Source organism: Etheostoma cragini, chromosome 20 (genome assembly GCF_013103735.1).
Source record: "Etheostoma cragini isolate CJK2018 chromosome 20, CSU_Ecrag_1.0, whole genome shotgun sequence".
Classification (NCBI taxonomy): domain Eukaryota; kingdom Metazoa; phylum Chordata; class Actinopteri; order Perciformes; family Percidae; genus Etheostoma; species Etheostoma cragini.
In genome coordinates this window covers 8,117,607-8,139,563 of record NC_048426.1, presented here as the reverse complement: position 1 = coordinate 8,139,563, position 21,957 = coordinate 8,117,607, and the positions used below count along the sequence as shown (strand labels likewise).

The 21,957-nt window shown below is 40.2% G+C and overlaps 1 protein-coding gene across 2 annotated transcripts in view; it reads left to right on the top strand.

Moving 5' to 3' along the window:
* Positions 1 to 5,105, top strand: part of eif5a2 (eukaryotic translation initiation factor 5A2) — a 7,373-nt gene extending 2,268 nt beyond the window's left edge. For both annotated transcript variants that reach the window (XM_034858711.1, XM_034858710.1), the window contains exons 4-5: positions 1,375 to 1,506; positions 1,935 to 5,105. In XM_034858711.1, the coding sequence (XP_034714602.1) occupies positions 1,375 to 1,506; positions 1,935 to 1,994 (192 nt within the window). In that variant the 3' untranslated portion in view covers positions 1,995 to 5,105. The remainder of the gene's footprint in view (positions 1 to 1,374; positions 1,507 to 1,934) is intronic.
* Positions 5,106 to 21,957: the final 16,852 nt, after the last annotated feature.

Sequence of the window (21,957 nt, the reverse complement as noted above, 5' to 3'; positions counted from 1 at the left end):
GTTGCCACGGCGAAAAAAAATGTAGAAACCGCTTTTAGTTGAGAAAGGAGTTAAAACAAATGGCACTGGGTATGAATAGAGGACAAAGGAGGAGACGGTGAGCACCCGGCTGCAGCCTATGGTCAAGGAAGATGCTCGGTGGACGGCAGCAGCGGTGAGAAAGGGCTTGCCAGTCACAAAGCTTCGTTCTGTGCGCTGTCACACGAGTACGTTGCCGGCATCTACGGCTTTTTAATAAATGTAAGTGAAGCAACTAATGTCAACATGGACAAAATCATGAATGTACTAATTTGTTTTTTGATATTAATTGTAGCACTTTGAGATTTCTTTTTAAATATAAAGGGAATTCTAAATAAAATTGATGATGACGTTGTGGCCAAAGTAACAACACAACATCTAGAAAGATGTTTTCACAATGATTCCATGTAGGATTATATTATTGCACTATGAAAATCTACATTTACTCTAAATATATGGTTGGAAGAAGTAAAAATGTATCCAGAACTTTTTACTTCTTAAAAATGATAACTTTAATTATTGTGTGATGTAAGAAGGACTAACTGTTTTGCCGGTCAAATTAACTTTAATAAGTGCATCTTGAAATGGTGTGGACGCCTTCCAAAAAAGTCTTTCACTCTCAGCCTTGGTTTTGGCATTTGTTTGGACCACCAGTGCATCCATTTCACTTTAATTTCTTCTTTTTTTCTTTTAAATTTGATATCACCTAATACTTATGACCTGTGATGTGAGAAATAAATGCTCTTTGGAGCTGGGCTGTCTCTTCATTAGTTGTGAAGGGATAAACTGAGCTGGTTGAACAGGTTCTTGGCCAACACCCTTTCTCTGCTGTCCTGTTGGAGGCCTCCTTTGGGATGCAATACTCTAATAACACAACAGTGGTTGGTGTATTAGTGGGGGGGCTAGTTTACGTTTTTGGGGTATTTCTTTAATGTTTTAATTTTCAACAATGTGCTGTAAAGTCTCTTATATTTTCATGTGGCTAAAGATTTTTCTAAATAAAATGTTTCCTTTAGTATACTTCTGCAACACCCACCATGTCTTAGTTCCAGGGTCTAAGAAGTTATAGGTGGGTTGATTGTTGGCAGTGGCCGGTAAAATTGGTAGGCCATTAATTGTTTTGACTGACCGATGAAGTTCACTGAATTTTAACCAATTAACAAAACTTGCACACATACACACCACTCGTTTATCAGCTTCACTACCTTGCGGGAGAATGGCGGTGGATGCACTTGGAGCAGACTGGTGTTTCCGAGCAGAGGAGAAAAAATGTATTGATATTCTCTTTTTGCACATGTATTTTGACTAATGGAATTGATCATGTAATTCTCTTTCTCTGCCTGGTGGCACATTTAGGTTATAGACGTCTCCGAAGGATACTTGTCCCTGATGGATGATGGTGGAAATACCAGAGAGGACCTTAAACTGCCAGATAACGAGCTGGGCAAAGAAATCGAAAAGAGGTTCGATAATGGTGAAACTTTTATGGTGAGTTTCTTTGGCCCGAGGGTGAAAAATAAAAATGTTTTACCAGCAGGGGCTAAACTAGAATAACTGTATGATTAATCTTTTTCGTTAGTATCTTTTTGCGTGTTGCATTTCCATTGGGGGGGAGTTTTCTCCAGTGTTTTCCCTATGGGAAACATTACTGGAAGTACTTGGTTGTTTTCATACCTTTTTTTGCTCCGGTTTTCACTTGACCATTCATGATGTCCGATTTACTGGAAAATGAACAATAAGCATATTAAATGTGTAAACACAGCTTGTAAAGTTTTCATATATATAAAAATAAATAAAATGGAGCTAGTTGGACAAAGAATTATTCTTATGTATAAATGGGACCTTTTGACAAAGACTCGGCAGAAATAAAACCAATGCACGTTGTCCCAGGTCTTACTTTCCTTGTCCTTTTCCAGGTCTCTGTGCTGAAAGCCTTAGATGAAGAAATGGTGGTTGGCACCAAGGTTGTGTCCTAAGGTGTCCAGGACGACGCTGGAGGACCTTCCACTCTGTTCTCCAGTATGGCTTTGAAGCCTCGCCAAAGCTACTGGCCTTCTCTTCCCCCCCCCCCCCACCCACCCATCCCCCACCTACCCACCCAAACACCTCTCCACTAGTTTCCCTGCTGGTCCACTGAAACCTGGAAACTGGACTGGGTTAGCTTCAACTTTACCTTGGGGGGTCAGGGCTGACTGACATTCTCTTCAATCAATGAAGTTATCGAGCTGTTGCCGTCGCAGCTTTACTTTGCAATGGCTGCTGAAATTATTCGGGCAATTCCTAACATTCCAGCATTTCACAACATTGTATGGGTGATTTTTTTTTTTTTTTTTTCTGTGCATTACTTTTTAAATCCTGCAAATTGACCTTTTTCTCTTTGACTTAAGTTGTCTGTGAGTCATGTATTTTAAGGATTGTTTACAGTTGAGATGCTTCACCTTGCTTTCAACATAAATCCCCCCCCCTCCCTAAAATGGTTTTCTCTTAAAAGAAAAATAACTTCATTGATAGTTGAAATATGCCTTTCTGCCTTTGACAATTAAAACATGCATGTACATGCACACTTATAATTGACTTGTATACACATGCCCTAGCAGCTATTAAAATGTAAACCGCAAACATTTTATTTACCGGGTGTCAATAAGATCGTTCTTTTGTAGCAGGTGTCTGGTGTCACACTTGTTCTGAAGCTGAACCCACCTGGGAAAGGGTGGCTGGCTGTGGCCATTTTCTCTTCTATGCTTTTAAACATTTTTTTTCTTTCACTTGAGGCCTTTTATAAGCAACAAATGTATAAAAAACACTTCTTTTTTCTTTTTTTGGAAGAACAAAACACTGAAAACCTTAATTATTTGCAACTTCACAGTGCTAAAGAATTCTTAGCATTCAGTTGTGGAAACCAGAAACATTTCATTTCTTAGACGGAGCCTAATCTAGATGGTAGTTCTGCTGTGGGTAATCTAAAGTCTTGCTGTATGGAAGACATTGGTGCTCAAGAACAGAATAGATGAGGGATATATTTGGGGGGGGGGGGGGTATGAAGTAGTTTTTGGGGTTGGTAGTTCTGTTTCCAGTTAAATGGGATTTTTAAGCATTTTGAGCAGAGTTTTCACTCCGGATTGTGGCTCAAACATTTTTATGAAATCAAAGTACCAATATGGTGACTGGTTCTCTACGTTTACATCCACACAAAACGTATTGGGGACATCTGGTAATTGTTAGAAAACCAGAATGTGTTTACATGCACTGCATTAATGTGGTTGCTGTAGAATCTGCCTTTACATGCAGATAGTCCGTTTTCTTCTCTACCTCCTACCATAAAATTAGTTATAAATGTATTTGCAGTATATTTCAAGCACAGCAGCCTGAGTTTCTTTTCCTAGCTTTTCGGCTCTGAGCATTTGCACTGATGGTGCAGCGAGGAGGGTAGACTCTAGTGAAGTTTTAGGATTGCATGTGTTAAGAAATGTAGAGATAACCTGCTATTCAGCTATAGAAATTACTTTAGACTTGTTTGTTTTTAGACTGAGTTTGGATTTTAGCTATCTTCTGTTGTCATAGCAATACTTTTCCTATTTCTATTTCCTAGTTTAATGATCCTGTGCTCATGTTAAAAATAAGTCAGTGAAGCGTATATGTTAAATTTGATTTCTCTTCCAGAAATCCCTTAAGTGTTAACGTGATTTTTAAAAAAAAAATTTTGATTACTGCCAAAAATGGACAATAATCAGATTAGTTAAATACGTGGAAACGCACTCATGGGAAGGTATTCTGTCCAGCTGTCAATTTGTCCTTTGAACAATCAGTCTCTTGTTCTGTCAGTCCAGTTGAAGGATTTTTTTCACTTACACCAACGTAATACATGGAATGTTATGTGTATTAAGTTCTACAATAATTTTGTTTCAACATTGATTTCTTGTTCAATGTGTGGTTTTCCCTAAAAAAATTGTTAGGAGCTATGGCATCACAACAGTGGCTTCCAATGCAGTTTTTTATTTAAATTTTTCCTCTTGGCCATCTAGATTTTCACTTATGGTATAAAACGGTACAATAATCGTACTCTGGACTGCAGGGCCAAAAGGTAAAAGCCAGATTACTGTACTCATTGTACTGGTACATTTCAGTACTGGTAAACTTCATATTGGGTATTCATTTCTTTAAGCAGGAGGGGAAAATATTGACTAGCAAATGAACGATTTAAAGGCAGCAGCATAGAATTGTTGACTCATGTGGGACATTAAGACAACTGACATTTATTGTCAGATGGGGGCACACTCAGGCAAGAATACTTAGGGGCTCCCTCCCAGCTTTCATGAGCAAATAAATCCTCTCACACAGGGGCGTAGCACAAACTTCTGGGCCTTGTAGAAAGGCGTTTTCTATGGGCCCTCCCTGCATCCACAGCTATTCATTTTAGCATATTTTCTGGCCCTTATGGGGGGGCTCTAGATACACTCCCCTTCCCCCATTTGAGAATATGTTTAAGAGAGATGTCCTGTAGTGGTTGGTTTCACATGCTGATCTAGGATCAGAGGCTGCTTGGGATACAACTGCAGAATGACTGACGCAAGTGTCCAGGGCATTTTCTCAGGGCTCCAAACAGTGTTATGAAATGGGTTACCTAATGGTGTCATCAGTGAGGAGAATCACTGAGATTAGAATTTTATTTTGTATTAATTTGACTTACGAGTTGTACTATTCTGGTATTGAAGATTGTGACATTTCCTGTTTTCCCCCCTTGGATTTTCTCTGGTGCCTCTCCTCAAAGACAGTGTCTCCTTCACATTGTTGAAATGTTCATTTGTAGATCAGAACACAGGTAAAGTGTACTGTGGTAAAACGGAGAGTAGGTGAATTAGTCTTGTATGTTGCTGGCCTATGGGTTCTAGGGCGTTTCCGCAGCTTGGCACAGGTCTCTTTTTTTTTTCTTGCTAAAAAAACTTTCTAAGGGAAATCTAAACTTACGCCTCTTCTGGAACACAAAGACACATGGGCTCCTCTATTCTAACTAATGTATGGCTGCTGTCTTAAAAATGACAACTGTCTGTTTTTGTTGTATAGGCAAAATAAAGCTCATTCAGATGTTACTGGCTACATTTCTGAGCTGTTTTCTCTTGTTTTGTGCAAAATGGCAAATGGCTTGATGTATTACATTACAATTTCTTGGTTTTTGAGCAAGAAATTCTGGACCATTAAGAAGAACCACTTACAATTACTAACTCAAAGTACAGTCACAAAAATGATCAACTGTAAGCATATTTGCAAACCAGTAAGGGGTTGCTTGGTGTTGACCTTAAATTTATGTTTTTTCACACTACTGGAACTTTGTTGCTGTCAGTCAAGAATCTATGCCAACAGATCATGGACATAGAAAAAGACAATTGCAAGAGACAAGATACAAATGAAGTGAACGATGAAACATTTTTATTATATAGTAAACCCATTGAGAATGCACAATATTGTACAAAAAAACAGTAGGCTACCTAACCCTTGTGTGGAATTTTTGTTACACAGCCAGTGTTCCCGGGTCTGGCGGAGCCACCACATTATCAGGCTTTTTTTTTTTTAACATATGTCATCATTTATGGTGCATATTTGCCACTTACCCCTGTGAAATCCCATTTATGATCAGATGATCAATTTCGTTTTTTTTGCGAGAAAACAAGGAAATTCAGAAAAGTAAACAAAAATAGAAACAAGAAGGTTGATCATTACTGGTGCTTATTTCTATGATCATGTGGAAGTGCTTGAAATGTAACAATTTTGTAACTTGTGGTATGTAATAACATGAACGCAGGTGCAGGACACAAACACACACACACACCAGTAAGGAGGAGGACACAGTCAAGTTTCATAGCATCTACATATACTCGGGTACAGTGGTAGTAGTACCAGAACACCTCGATATGTTATAGTTATGTGGGGGTGTACCGTGTGCAGTCATTGAAAATGAGTTATTGTTTATGTTCCTCACAGAAAATGAGTTAGAAGAAATCTTAACGTAATTTTCTTTTAGCAAACATTGAAAACGGGTCCCACAGACCGAACACCACACAAGGGAACCTACAAATACTAAAGTAGGCTAAAGCTTAATTTTATGTTAACTTTACGATAGAAACGATACTGTTTTCTACGATAAAAAAATGATTTTGTAACATAAAATATTGTCGTTGGCAATTAAAGGGGTTACGCCAGCTGTGAGGTGCCAGACCAACCAGCTGCAATTTGATTGCACATGTAGCTAATCTCGAAGCGATTTGCTCGTAGGCCTAAATGGAAGACGTTTTTGTCAAAGACTTTAAAATGTGAAAGTCAGCCTTTTAAAATGGAAAAAAAACTAAAACTTCAATTAAACAACTTGGTGCCTACCAGCGTCGGGATATCGTTATAAACCGGTACCCTGGTGCTATAAATAGCAGGTCTAATGTGGAATAATACTCCGGAAAGAAACGGCTAACGTTATGCTAGCTTGTCAGAAACGACGCCTTTTTGATTCCCGTGTGTGTTATTTTTCGGAAGGAATGGAACCTGGTCAAGAACATGCGTTTTAGGATGCCAGGCATCTTCCTGAGAGGATTGCCTAACATGAAAGAAGCAGTCAACGTGGTGAAATTGGGCAAACCCATAGAAACCCAAACGGCCATGGGGGAATGGAGCGGTAACGTTACAGCAAGGTGAGGAGAGCAGGTAGGCTACTGGCTCAGTGGTATAACCACCTGTGTTAAACTGTTGGAATGGAAAAAATTACGCATTATACGAGACTGTGTAGCCTACAACTCTGGTTTTGCTTCTGTCAAAGTAGCTCTACCTATTCCCCCCCCCCCACCTAAAAATGCCACTAAACTACTTCCTTTGGATTGCTTGTTGGCCTCAACCTATTTCCTTTTAATAAGAGTCAAGATTTCGAATATCAATATTCAGGCTGCACCTATAGACCAAGTAGGCCTTCCATAAAATCAATCAGTAAACCAAAATTAATAAAATTTTGTTATGATCCTGTAGCGAGTAAGTAACTTTATTTATATAGCACTTCTCACAGACAAGAGGGCTCACAAAGAGCTTACAGTAAAACAAATAAAAAAACAACACATAAAATACTAAGCCATATTGCTAGTTAAAAGCTTAAAAAGATGTCTTCAGGTGTTTTTTTTTTTATTTTAAATTTCCACAAAATTCAAGGCTAAAGGGAGCGAGTTCCAGAAGTGTGAAAGTAATAGATCCTGGATGTAAGAGGGAGCTTGATCATGCAAAACTCTATAAGTAGTGATTTAAAATGCACTCTTCAACCTATTGGTAGCCAATGTAGAGCCTTAAGCACCAGAGTGATGTGCAATGTCCTGCTGGTCTTCACGTCACACACATTGCATTGAAGTCATAGTAACGCAGCAGATATTGTAGATTGATATTCTATAAAGCACTGAAAGAAACTGTCAGTAATCACACGATGCATTGGTGTTAAATGCTCAGTAGATGGCAGTGAAACATCACTTTTGAATACTGAGGGTTTTAAGAGTTTATCGATCTATCTTTTTATCCATCTGTGTATCCAGTGAGATCTTGGAAATTTCATTTAACAAGCTCAATTGCAAGTCAGAATAGTAGTGGCAGTGGTAATGAAATTGGTTTAGAAAGCAATGCACATGCTATGACATTTAAGAACCTAATGCACATGGACTAGCCTAGTGTTTGGACTGCACCTGTGCATGATAGTGTAAGATCAGATTTATTGAAATGGAAAAGGGAAGAATTTAAGATGATTATTTAGTTAACACAGTTTTTAGCATTTCTGTAATAAATCACATATTTCCGTTAATTGTAATTGTAGCTTCCTAGTTGAGTTAAAATGGAGCTATCTAACATGTTGTACCCTGCCTGTAATACAGTTAGGTAGGCGGAGGGATGAGATGATAAAGCACGTTTTGTTAGGAGTCTTGAGTTGTCCTGCGCTCTCCTCTCAGCCCTGCCTTTTGTAAATTCTGCAAATAATTTGAATTGGAACGTAGGTTTTGAAGGGGAACTCTACATCCTCAACAAGCACTGTGCTCTCACTGGCGTTTCCTCAGCCCCCAAGTGAACAAAGCACATGGAATCACTTTGCAGTACCCACAGCCTGAACCCATTACGGCCCCTCCATGGCCATTCCAGACAAACCTCCAGTGCTTCTTTCCCCCAGCAGTGTTTTACTGGGATCGTCCGGACTCTTTCAAGGTTCGGTGTGGAGATCGAAGCGGGGATTGTGGAGGGGATTGGCAGAGGTTTTATGGGCCATTCCACAGTGCTCCAAACCTGTTTATCCAGACGGTGAATGTTTGGAGGACATGAACGGGTTTGGAATGGTTAGAGATTTGATAGTTTCAGGGTAGAGGGATTCTCTCATAAATCAGGGAAAACACACACACACACACACACACACACACCTTTAACACTGTTAGGGCCAAGTATAAAGACCATTGTGTAACTGCAGGATTTATGTCTCGAAACAGCATAAGATGGAGAAAGACCAGAGGTCAAAGCCTTTTTGTGAAGTGGGCGGGGGGGGGGGGGGGGGGGGGGGGGGGGGGGGGGGGGGTTGTGTGTGTGGGTGTACGGAGCTTACTTCAGTCACACATAACTGCATTATTACTGGTAGCCTACTATATTTATCAATGTTATACAGTGAAGGTATGGCACAGAACATGATTCATGAATAAATTTATCAAAAGGAATCCTTGTATAACTGTCCCAACTGTCAAAGCATAGGCATGATTCCCAAAGAGACTGTAAAAACAAGAAAACTCAAACTCTCAGTATCACACACACTAGATAGAAGAATAATAATTTCTATTCTAATTTAAATGGCCAACCATTGTGAGCTCTGAAGGAAATCGGGCAAAAGAAAATGTTTTGAATACTTTTTATTACTTTTTTTTTAACATTTATACATTAGTATCAGTACTGTCTCTATTTAGTTTTGGGGTTTTACTCCAAATAGACTACTTAAAACTCAGATGTGTGTCTGTGAGTACGTCTGTAAAACAGATGGTTGTAAGTAGGCAACAGTGTGGTTATTTAGGGTTATGTTTATTTTGTTATGTTTTTGAGTATCTATGCATGTAGCTGACGTGGGAATGGGCTCTGAGTGTTTTTGAAGATCAGTGGTGTTATTGAATCCAGACTAAAGTGGAAAAAATGGGGAGAGAGGGCACTTCATCTCAGCTTCTGACGGATTTAGAGGACTGATGGAGGACAGACAGAAGTGCTTTGTCCTCCTTTCATGTGCTCAATCCCGCTGACAAAGAAGCAGTAGGGAAGGTTTCTGTATGTTTGGAGTAGGGGAATGGGGATGGATGTTGAAAAGTAGCGGGAATGGATGAGAATATTGGTGTGTCGGTCGGTCCCTGACTCTCCCTGTCTCTTTGGACAAGATGGAGATATGTTAACATCTAGGGTAGATGGCCGTGAACTTTGAAACTCATGGTCCGCGTAGACTTTTGGGGTCGCATGACTTTTTATATAGCGCCACCGTGAGGTTGCAATTGAAAAATGTCAGTATTGAATGGATCTCTTTTGTCGAAAAAATCTGAAAAAAGCAGTTTTTCTATTTGTAAAATTGTAATCCATAGAGGTAGCCTAATACATAATACTGCAGAAACATGTTTACATTAGCGACTAAAGACATCTCAACTTTCAGTTGTCTATTCTTTGTTTAAATATGGACCGGCAAAAGTGGGAGTCTTTGTATGTGCACATGTGTAGGAGAATGTGATTAAGACCAGCAGGACAGGGGAGTGTTCTTTCATCAGAAATAGTTATGCTAACAGATGTGTTCATTTGAGAATGGGGCTCACAGCATGTACTTTCTATTTTGGCGGACAACCTTCTGTACACTCATGCTGCTGGGGGAGGCTCTGTAGTCTTCGCTGGAAGAATTAGTAGATGAGTTCACAGGCTAACAATCTAAAATAGAGAGTTTGACAGTTTGAGTTGTTCCACTTCAGTAGAACAACCTGAAGGATCGTTTGTATTGATGTTGTGTATTTGTCACTGCTGCTCCTTACAGATGCCTAGGGTGAGCATGACAGAAACATTTTAAACAATGTCACTATGTATGGCCATATGCAATAATGTTAGATGAGAGTTTAAAGCAACTTGCAAGAAGTGAACATGTACAATACATTAGTGAAAGGCTTTATTACGTGGAGCTTCTGTTTTCCTGGCCAGTGTCTCTGGATGAATGCAGTTTGAAGATTGGAAGGTTGCCTCCGATAGACCTCTGGTCACATGCAGCATGTTGTTTCTGACCACCTGCTCCCCTCTGGCACAGCTTTGAACTTCCTTGTGTGCGTGTGCGTGTGTGTGTGTGTGTGTGTGTGTGTGTGTGCGCGTGTGGTTTTCAGCGTATGTATGTACCGGCATGTCTGTTTGTAAGGGCAGTTAGTAGACTAGTAGTTGGAATGTTGAAAGGTTGTGTCCAACATCTGGGGGTTGCCTGCAGATGGAGGTGGGGAGAGAGACCGTGAAGAAGAGCTGATGGGAGCTGGTTGGGTCATTATTCAAACCAGATGAGAATAGCTTCATAGTTGAGGGGGGGAAAAAATCATTTATTTTTAGTTTTATACAATTCAGGGATAGAAAAACGTGCTCTGGGTTATTGGCATTTCTTTAAACCAATCACAATCGTCATGGGTGGGGCTAAGTGCCGCACGGAGCCCTGGTTTCTCTGCAAAATAGCCTCGGGAAGGAACTTGTTTTGGTGAAACGTGTTTGTTCTAAAGTTGTTTTGATAACTCTGATTGGACAGATAGTCTTGCTAGCTGTCCGGATTTACTCTGTAGAGATCTGAGGAGCAGCTAACCATAGTCCTCATAAATCCACAGGAGTTTAAAATTCCAACACAAAGGAAGCGTGTGGTAACGAATATACGGCTGAAAAGGAGGACATATGGTCGAATGTCCGGCGGCACCGGAGCAGTCCTGGAAGTGGATATAGGTTAATTTTGCCAAGAACCAGGGATTTAAATTTAAATGTGAGACTCATGGCTTGGTCACATCGCCTCATTTTTTCACAAATGATTACAAACTAATTCATTGCAAAGGCGTGGATTAGTAACGGGCAGCACAAATCAGGCAAAATTAACAGACGTCAGTCGAGTTGAAATATGTCAACCAGAGTGAGCAAATTGCGTGATGTTTTGTTGCGAAAGCCAACCAGTGTTCAGATTCTCCTGATGTAAAACAGCTAAATGTGTACCAAATCTGTACCTTAAATTAGGGCTGAGCAATATATCTATTATATCATGATAAGAGAGTAGATATCATCTTAGATTTGGGATATCGTAGTGTGACATAAGTGTTGTCCTTTCTTGGTTTTACAGGCTGCCTTACAGTAAGTTGATGTCATTTTCTGAACTTACCAGACGTTACAGCGGTTCTATAAATTCTCACATGATCTCCATCAGAGATTACACTCTTTGCTCTAGAGAGCTGGCAGGGTAGACTCCGTTTGACGTCCGATCCAACTGATTCAGGCATTTGCGTCCTCGCATACGCGTTCTCTGTGCTTTAAAGGGATAGTTCAAACTGTTTGAAGTGAGGTTGTAGTAGGCCCTTATCCATAGCATTTCCCACAGTAGATGGTGTGTGGGTGGTCCTGTTTTAGATTTGTCCTTTTAAGTGGGGTAAATAGGTTTTGCTGTGGCCAGCAGCAGATAATTTCTTTGCTGCTATGCGAGCACTCATGCTGCCTGCTTCTCCAAACGGGGGGTGTACAGGCCGCCCTGTTCTGTAGCTAATTCACTGACCATGGATAGGTAAAGTAATACAACACCCATTCAAACTTAACCTTTTAACATGATGCAAAGAATGAAAATGATGTTGACCGTAAGGAGTTTCCATAGGATGGCTTTTTTAAATATGTTAACAGTCAGCAAGGTATATCTGGAATTGTTCTGTTTGTCTTATTACTCATGCTGATGAATTGAGGCTGAAGGGAGGTTTCGGGAGTGGCGGATGAATCCTCTTGCAACACAATCATGCTGATAAAGAGGTGTTCGTCTGCTTTCCTCCCACTCTTATTGATTTCTAGGACATAGCTGGACCCGCGTGCGTGCGTGTGTGTGGTGTGTGACCCCCCAATAGTGCTGGGCTTGCTGTGGATTTGTCATGTGGTTTGATTGACCACATGATTGTGGTCAATCAAATAGATAGATTAGATAGATTGTCCGGTGAGTCTCAGCGTTGGTTCCCAAGAAGGCCAGTGAATGGAAATGTGCAAATGTTGGTTCTTGTCATTAATTTTTGGAGATGTGTGCTTGTATTCATGCCGAGATAAATACTACAGAGAGTAATAAACACCTACAAATAGTATAAACTGAAATTTTGTTGCTTAATATGTGTTTGGATATTTGTTAGATCCAAAAATAAAATGAGTCTGTGTCCCTTATCAAAATAGCCTTGATTCCAGGCTGTGTGTGAGAATGTGTGGGTGTGGATTGCAGCATAAACACCTGCTCATAGTGCCCTGAAAAATAATCTCAAGGACTCCCTGACACAGCCAATTTGCCAGTGTGGTGTTTTTTTTTTTTTTTTTTTTTTTGAATGAAGTCTCCATTTTCTGCAGGCTGTTTATGAAACAGCTCACTCATGTTTTAGTCTCGCCTCTGAAGAGAATGCCATGAGAAAATGGGTGTGCTGCTGACACAGAGGTCCTAGCTCTGTTGGTGGAAGTGACGGCTTTAAATCAGCAACCTCAGTTTGCACTCACTCAAACCATAAAGAAACATTAAAAAATAACTTCATGATACTGTATACACAGACACAAAACAGCCTATTTTATAAATAATCTTTTTTTAAACCGTCATCTGCTTAGACTGCCAAAAAGTAGCCTGATATTGGTATATATTGGTATTAATTGGCTTGTTAGTGTGTATCCGCATTACTTCAATCATAAAAATCATGTTAACATCTTGAATAACACAACTTTTAAAGAAATGTATTGGACAGCACGGCTAAACGGTCTTCAAGCTTGTTTGGAGTTACACTTTGTTGAGTTGTATCAGGGCGAATGAGTGTGTAATGTGGTACATATGTTTTGTGGCTGGGTGTTTGTAGACCGAGGACTAGAAGCGGTTATGAAAACAGTGTTACCCATAGTACAGCTCTCCTGGATCCCAGGTTGCAGCCTCAGGGGGTTGTGGGATAGGCTGGGCCACTGTAGCGTGTCCGTGTAGTAGGAGCAGTGGAAGTGAAGCTCAAATGCACCACTAGGCCAGATGCCATGTCAACTTTGGGGATTTTTAGGATGTAAGCATTAGCAGAGTAACCTTAAAAGTAGTTTGTGATAAAATGATGGACGTGCAGTCTTGTTTCCATACAGCAGGTGGTGCCACAACGCCTGAGAACTGGGCAGGGATGCGATGTGCAGCCCACCAGAAAACATAACAAACGCCCATGTGTTATTTCTTCAAAGAAGAGTAGGTAAGACTAGACAACTCAAATATTTATCACAGTAATTAAATGGCCACTGTACTTACTTTTTTTTTTTGGGGGGGGGGGGCTCTGGAATTTACTTTTTCCACCATCTGTATTTTCACCCATTCCCTTAAGCCAGCCTCTTTTTCATTATTTCTACTCTGCCTTTGGTTTCAGTTCTTCCATCATAGTACAGCATGCTCACAATCCCTCTCTTCTTTCTGTTAGCTTGCTAAATCCCTCATACTCTGCCTCAGTGTCTTATCTAATGCTCCGTCTTTCTTGTTCTTTTTTCCTCCTGACCTTCTAGTAACATTACAACGCTTCACATCTGGGATGCACCTGTCACAGCGAGAAGTCAGTTTTTCCATGAGACATCAGTCTCTGAAGTAAAAAACAAAAGAAAAAAGCTCACTTCCCGTTTTAATAAGTATGAATATTTACCTGCATGAGTACAGGACAGGTTATGGAACAGTACTTTTGAGCTATCTTTTCACGCGGATGTTATTATTATTATTACAGTATAGTACACATAATACATGCTGATAACAGTAAGGATATGAAGAGAAATCAAATACACACATTAAAAACAAACAATTTGAAGATTAAAAAAAGTGAGTGTAAAGAGTCTGGATGCAGCAACATTAAATAAGTTAAATTCAACGTCAGAATACATGCATGGTTTGTAACTGCCCTGCACTGAAAATTAGCGCCAACAATATCCCTTACCTCTCTCTATCTTTTCCTTTTTAAAATCATGTTGACGCCAGAGAACAGAAACCTGACAACCATGAAAACAGAGAGAGACAGAGGGAGGGGTGGGTACAGCAACTTGTTTCTATTAAACCAAGGTCAAGGCATTATTTTATGAAAGGAAAGAGCCGCTGCCTCTTTTGCTCTGTCTATGTGCTTGTGTGTGCACGCATGCTAAGATACAAAATGTTACTCTGAGCTCCCAATGGGAAAGGTGGAAGTTACACATGGACTGGAAAGCTGCTCTCTGCCCCTCTATTGTTGAGCTGCCAGTCTGTCTGCGTCCAGTAATAAACATCAGTTAGTGCGTGTGTCTCTGTGTGAACTTCTTCCATGTTCAATGATAAACATTAAGGAGGGTGTTTTAACACTAAGACACACAGACGGAGGCCAGTGTTCTGTCTATGCCGCTTTGCCTTTTTCCCACAGCTCTGGAAAGCCTCAGACGTGGGAACAGGGACCGCTGATTAAACCTGGTGCACACACATGCTCACCAAGGTTATACTTTAGATTTTGTCTTTAGTTTTTAGTCATTGTTTTTTGAAAATGCTTAGTTTTAGTATAGTTTTTATTAGTTTTATTGTGGGTTATTTGTCAGGGTCAAGATTCTAAAAAGGTCAGAAAAAATATTGTGTAATAATAACTCAACATCATACAATTAGACATCTTCCAATAGAAATATGTATTCAGAATGTAGTCCACAATAACACCAGTACATACAGTGATGCCTTGTTTTCATTTTTAAATCAGTTCACGACTTTGTTTTTTCCCACCTAGTTTTTGTTATTGCGGTCCTTTTGTTTAATATTATAACCTTGATGCTCACACATGCTGACACACATTATCTATCTGAACAATTTGTTACTGTATCTTGTTCTTCGGTGTGAGTGATGTTCCATAACAGTTTTGGACTTGGACCAACCGTAAAGGTCAATGTGCTGTATTTGCTGAGGTTCTACTTTCTTGAAGCCTCTGTGACACTTTGTTTTCATTCTGAATTCAGAAAACTTTCTCAATCACTAATCCTAAATGTTAGTCTTGGTTGATTTGGCAACACCTGTGGTTACAGGGGCTAACGGCAAGCACATTTTTAAAGAGGTACTCCAGTGACTCATTTCTATAAAGTGTGGGAAGTCACAAGGAACAGATAAAGATACTGTTAGTCACCATACTATAAGTCAAGACACGAGGGGCAGAGCATTGAAAGAGCAAAAAGTTGCGTAGCTGCCACATTTCTTATTTAATAGAATAGAAAAATAATGGTTCTTTTGTGCTCGTGATTCCCCTATAGCTGCAGTTTTTTTCTTTTTACCTTCTACTTTAACAGTCGGATATGGAGTTCTCATGCAGGGCCAACAAAGCACCCACTGAATTAGACTGAGAGACTGAGCGTGAGAGGAGAAGACCATGTTGTAGACAATGTAAGGGATTTGGCAAGACCAAGAGAGAGTATGAAAAGAGCAGTGAGATATGAGAGCATGATTGGGAAAGATAGGAGAATGGGGGCTTTCTGGTGTGTGTGAGAGAGACCTAATTGAGTTAATGGACATCAAGGATGAACTCAACAATGTACGGGGCGTTGCACCACCACCGGTAGAAGATTTTTTGTCCTCCTAAACACACAGCTTAAGTTTTTTTATTTATTTTATTATTATTATTATTATTATTATTATTATTATTATTATTGGAAAGTAGTTTGGATCAGAAAACCTTTGATTCCATTTCACCTAATTTGCCATGGGGCGCCATGCTAAATGGTGCATATGGCTGCAAAAGACCGCTGCAACCCGTTTCTCTGATGGCCACAACCCATATGCTGCGTTTACAGTAAGCACCAGGGAGAACCTCGTAGCCTAACCCCAGCTGGATCTGCCGAAGATGAAAGGGAAGTCAACTTTAATGTGTACTGTCTGGAACATCCATTACGTCTGAGATGATATAAACCATAAAACGTCTTGTGTATTAATGAAACCCCATTCTTTTTTTTCCTTTTTTTAAAATAAGTACACAGCAGGCAAACCTCTTCTTCTTTGGCCTTTTCATGTACATATGTTTGAACAACACCTCTGTGGCAGTGCAAACACAAACTAAACATTTGACTTTCTTGCATTTTATTGCTTGAGACTGTGGATGATGATGATGATAAACAAATTGTTAAACAGTTAAAAAAGGTTTGATTATAGTTTTCTTGATCATAGGAAGAAAGGAGCTCTGTCTGTCCCTCTGCTTCGGTTTCACTCACCACTGAGTCTGACTTAATGTCCCGCTGGATACTCTTTTACTGGGTATTATGTAGACTGTTTTTAATTTATTAATTCCAAAATCCTATTTTTGACTTAAAGATTTTCCCTGTATATGTTATTGGTTCCAAAGATCAGTTATAGGTTTTTATTAACTAGAAATCTGAATTGGTATTGGCCTTGACAAACTAGTATTGGAAAATCCCTACTATGATTTGTAAGGGGGTGTAGTTCATGATTCATTGGGAGGCCCCCGTAGTACACTGATTAAAACCCAAACCATAAACCGCATCCCATAACATCCCTGTTTCATGTATGGTTGTGAAACGTTGTTGCATGTTGTTCTCATTTCCTGTCATCTCTCTACTGTCACTACTTTCTACTAAAATCCCAGCTGAGACACAGCCTGTACACTACGGTACAAATAGAAGATTGTTTTGAGGTCTTATTGTATGGATCGGAGTGAAACCCTTGAAAGGCATATAGAGTATTTTGTGTGAGGAGGACATAGTGATCCAAAAAAGTGGTTGTTGTTTCTCTCTTGTTGCTCCGCTCCACCTCTTCCAGGGGTGTCACCCACTGACAAAATAAACGGGTGTGTTTTACAATTGTGTTTCTTTCCTTTCTTTTGATTCTCTCTTTTTTTTTTTTTTTTTTTTTTTTTTTTCTCTTCCCCAAAATATCAGCACGTCAACATTGTCAGGGAGACGCACTGTCCTGGTGGTCAGATTGTCCTGTAACAGAAAAGTAGCGGCTTCTATTCCCTTACAGAAATCATTCCGTTTCCTGATAAGAGGAATTCTTTGAAAGTGGTTTTGTGCAATAAATACATCCTCCCCTTCACCTCTCTCTATTGCACACCTACAGCGCAACTCTAAACAAACACGTTTTTGGTTACTTTTGGTTTTATGTATTACCCATGGTTAGAAACACAATTTGTATTTGTTTTGAACAGTTGAGGGCAGCGCAGCAAGCTCTAACCACGTCATTGACACATTATCTTACAAAGTTGATATAGTGAACATGTAAACAAACCGTGCTTATTAATTTACATAAGTGTTCATTAATGCAGCTTTAAGAACAAATGTAACAGTAGGGCCAGAAGCATGCATTGTTATAGACCATCAGAATGTGTGTGTGTGTGTGTGTGAGATTGTGACTGTGAGCATAATACTCCAAAACATGTTTTTCACTACTGTGTACTGGGCACACATGAGAGGGATTGGGACAGTACACACACACACACTGTGGTTGCCGGTTAGATCATAGAATCCACCAGTGGTCTTGCTTGGGGCGTGTTTGGCCCCTGTGTCTTTCTTTGTTATCCCTCTCTCCATCCCTTTACTTTGTTATCCATCCCTTGGTCCATCCTCTCTCCTTACTCAACGTCTGGCTGTCTTTTTCACAAGATCAAAGGCTGAACCCCTCCCTGTGCACACTCATTTTCATCATTTCATAAGAATGTGCAGAACTACTAGCACTCCAGCTCGGTCTATCATGCACACAAGTACATGCAAAAACCCTTTTATTTCAGTGCTACAGGCACACACATACACACACCTGTGTGTGTGTGTGTGTGTGTGTGTTCTAAAGCGGAGTGGAATGGATTGGTCCAGATCTTTATTTTAGTTTTAATCGACGGACAGAGTGGTGACTGCCTGCAGACCCTGAAGACGGTCTACCCTAATTTTCTTTAAATGCTTTCTTTCTTTTTTACTTCCTCACTTTCTCCCCTCAGTGCTTGGCCCTGTGCTTAAACTTACTTCTGGCTCGCTCTATAAAAACAAAACCTTTTGGCTTATCAAATCCTCACCATCTGTTCTGCAATCGTTCAAACTTTCCAAACTTGCACTCACTCAGTCCTCCTACCTATTACAGTCTGTTGATTTAACCAAAAAAAAGTGTTAACTACCCAAGCTCACAACAGCTGTATTCATTTTAATGTGGATCGCACAATATCTTGCAGTAGTGAAAATGTCAATGGATAACCCCACTGAGCACGCCAGTATGAGCAAAATGAAATAATTGCTGGCCACATTTTTGTTTCCCTTCAATGGGTCAATTATTCTTAAGCAGTTATCGGCCAATACAGAGAAGCTGAAGTTCTCCCACAGGAAACCAGGCCAGGCACCACAATGAAGTGACTAAGGGGGGCTGTTAAAAATTCAGCCTAAATTTGGAGCATTACTTGCCCCCCTTCTCTACAAGCTAGTATGTCATGGTTGGTACATAATATATATTCCTTACGTCTAGATTTATACAACACCAATATAGTACTCACTCTTGCCTAAAAACAAAAAAATGTTAAGTCAAACAGAGGTGGCTTAGCCCCCATTAAGACCCCTCATGGGGCAGCCTGATCTATTCAGACTATATGTGTGAGATTTTGGGGGGCTGAAGGATTGAATTTACTTCAGTAAAATGTATAAAGCACTTCCTCTTCCAGTTTAAATAAACCAACCACTTTCTAATCAGACAATGCAATCACAGGGGTGTGGCAGGCAGGTATTTGCACATTCAGCACTGAGTCTGAGAACACACACACACACACACACACTCTCAAATGTGTGTTCACCATTATGATTGTTGTACACACAATGAAACAAATGTAAAGTAGCCTTCACACACACACACGTCAAACAGGGGTAATAAAATAAATGGTCAACCTCATGGCGACCTGTCTTATCGTCCACACGGTGTGACTGGCCGAACACCTCTTTGTCCCCACAACTGGATCCCACCAACCAGCGAAACACAAGACTATCGCTCCACTACCTACTACATGTCAGCGCTGGGGTTTGGTTCTGCCAGTCTCCTGTTGAGGTTACCTCTTTTCAAATCTGCTCGGAGTTGAAAACCCTTCAGCGTTATAACAACAGAAGGAGTAATTGAGCCAACAGTTTTAACTTAATACAGTAAATCATACCATGATCCTGGTAAGCATTCATGAGTTCCAGGCCTTTGCCGCAGTTAAATAATGCTCCTTTGTCTGAAGAGGAATCTAGCACTCAGCATTGGTGATAGCATCTGAACCTGGCAGATGCTTTGTGTGTGTGTGTGTTTTAGTGTGCCATTGCCATGCAAGTGTATTTTAATGATTTTTTTTTCTTTTGTGTGTGAAGGGTAGGTGTGTATTTTGGTCTGAGTGCAAATATTTTTTTTTTGTGTATGTGTGTTAGTGTGCCCTTTTTATGTGGTGTAACGGCTCTCACAGGGTGTGTGTGTGTGTGTGTGTGTTAGCACGATGTGTGTTGAGCTAGTCTGGCCCCAGTGGTTTTACGATGTATATCAGACATTGCTTGGTGCAGCATCTAAAAGATCAGAAATAGAGTTGTTATTCGAGCAAAATGATGACTGAGATACAGTTTCACACACGCACACCGACACACCAGTGGACTGTACACACACTCTGACAGACGGGCACGCAAACACAGCGCCAGTTGATTCTGTTCCCAGCTCTTTCCCTCTCTTGATGCATTTCTCGGTCTGCGTTGACCCCTTAACCGAGAGGTCAGATACATCTCAGGGGATGTACTCTACCGGCAGAGTCTTCCTTGAGCTGTTGACTTAGCAACAGTAATTGGTCTGAATTGAACTTCATGGAGGCATTTCATGGAAAGGTATTCACCGCAGATATTTCTGACTCGGCTGCTTGGGGGATTTCACTCCCTAATATTTTGGTTTTATTCGCCCCCTCAGGCTGTTCAAAGAAGGAATGTACATGAATAACTGAGCACACACAATTATTTTCTGCAAATGTAGTGTAATGTGTTGCAAATATTTTGACTTAAGTCGTGTTTGTTATCAAAGATAAATGTGAGTCATAAAACAACCTGAAGAATTCTTTCTTTCATTCCTTCGAAAAACAACCTTCTGGACATTTCATCCAAAAGCAACACTATTTGTGCTCCCAGAGCATAGAGACACACACATGCAGAAACACACATGCACAAACACACACTGGGCTGCAAGTCATGTCTCAATCAGTGTAAACTGATCCTTGTCATCTGGATTTGGTTTAGATAGAGCCCATTTCAAGACTGATTTGATCTAAGTTCACCCTGTGGTGTTTCTCTTCTTCCAAGGCCTATGTGCTGCTTTTCTACACACTGCTTTTATAGCTGCACACTAATCACAAACTCACATACTTGCTCCGGTAGCGAGAGGAAAGAGAGACATTTCCTGCGCACTCCTGTCACTTGACCCCATGTCTCAATATGTTAATCATTTCCTGCTGTCTAATCCAATGAAATGGTTGAAATCACTGATTTATTAGATTAGTCACACTGGTGTCCATGGCAGTGGAGCAACAGCAGGATTGGATCTGGACTCAATTCAGTGGAAGAGTTCTTTCATCAGACTATTACTCCTTTTTTATTTTTATTTTTTTTTTTAAACTCAATTCATAACATTGATGTACATTTCTTTTTGTTTAACAATTTTTATTGATTTTCCATAAACAATGTAGCATTTTCTACAGCACATAATGGACCAGATATGTACAAACAATATATGGCTGCGTTATGCAGAAATTAAGGTACCCCACACCTCAACCCACCCACCCATCCATCCCAGTTTGTCCCTCTAAGTCCAGATCTTCACAAGAATAACTGTCCATTGGAGTAGTTGTCCAATGAGGGATTGGAGTAGGAGCATATACCATTCAGCACCAAGTCTCCAAAGAAGTGGATACCAGTACAGAAAGGAATGGGTAGGGGACAATAAAAGGGAGAAAAAATGATGTACATTTCTACCTTAAACTTAAGACCGTAAAGAGGAAGTGTTTAAAAGAAAATAGCACTTTATAGTTTGGAAGTCTAAATATTCTTTTAGTCTGTAAACTATGAATGGCATTCCATATGACAGTTGTGTGTAGCAAAGTGACCAACCCTTTAAAATGTAAATTTATAAGGGGTCTTTTTCAGGAGTGAGGAGTATCAATATCTATTTGCTTCTCATTTAAACTTTGAACCCTACAGTTAATTCCTTTGACCTCTGGGACGGCCCCACATGTCTTCTTCCTGTCTACTTGGACTAGAAAGTAATCGGGACTCACCAAAAGGGATATGTGATCATGCTTCACAACATTAGATGACACATTGTGGTGAGGGACAGCGGCTGTGTTTTATAGCATGGAAAGTATCCGGATGTATGGATGGAACAGAGTAGTAACAATGAGAATGCACACACCTCTTGTTATGATTGCAGTAAATTATCCACCTTCACTTCTTTACCTTTTTCTCTCTAAGATATAATGTCCCACTTAACCACCCCTCCAGCTCTGGTTTAACACCTCCACTGCATCATTCATGGCCTGTTTGCAGCACTGGGATCTGATTGGCTGTTGCCCCTTTCATGGCCTGGTGGACAATGCTCCATCAGGCCTCAGAGGGCCTGTGGGCATGTCTGTTTGGGTCTGTGAATATACACTCACCGGCCACTTTATTAGGTACACCTGTCGAACTGCTCGTTAACACTTAATTTCTAAGCAGCCAATC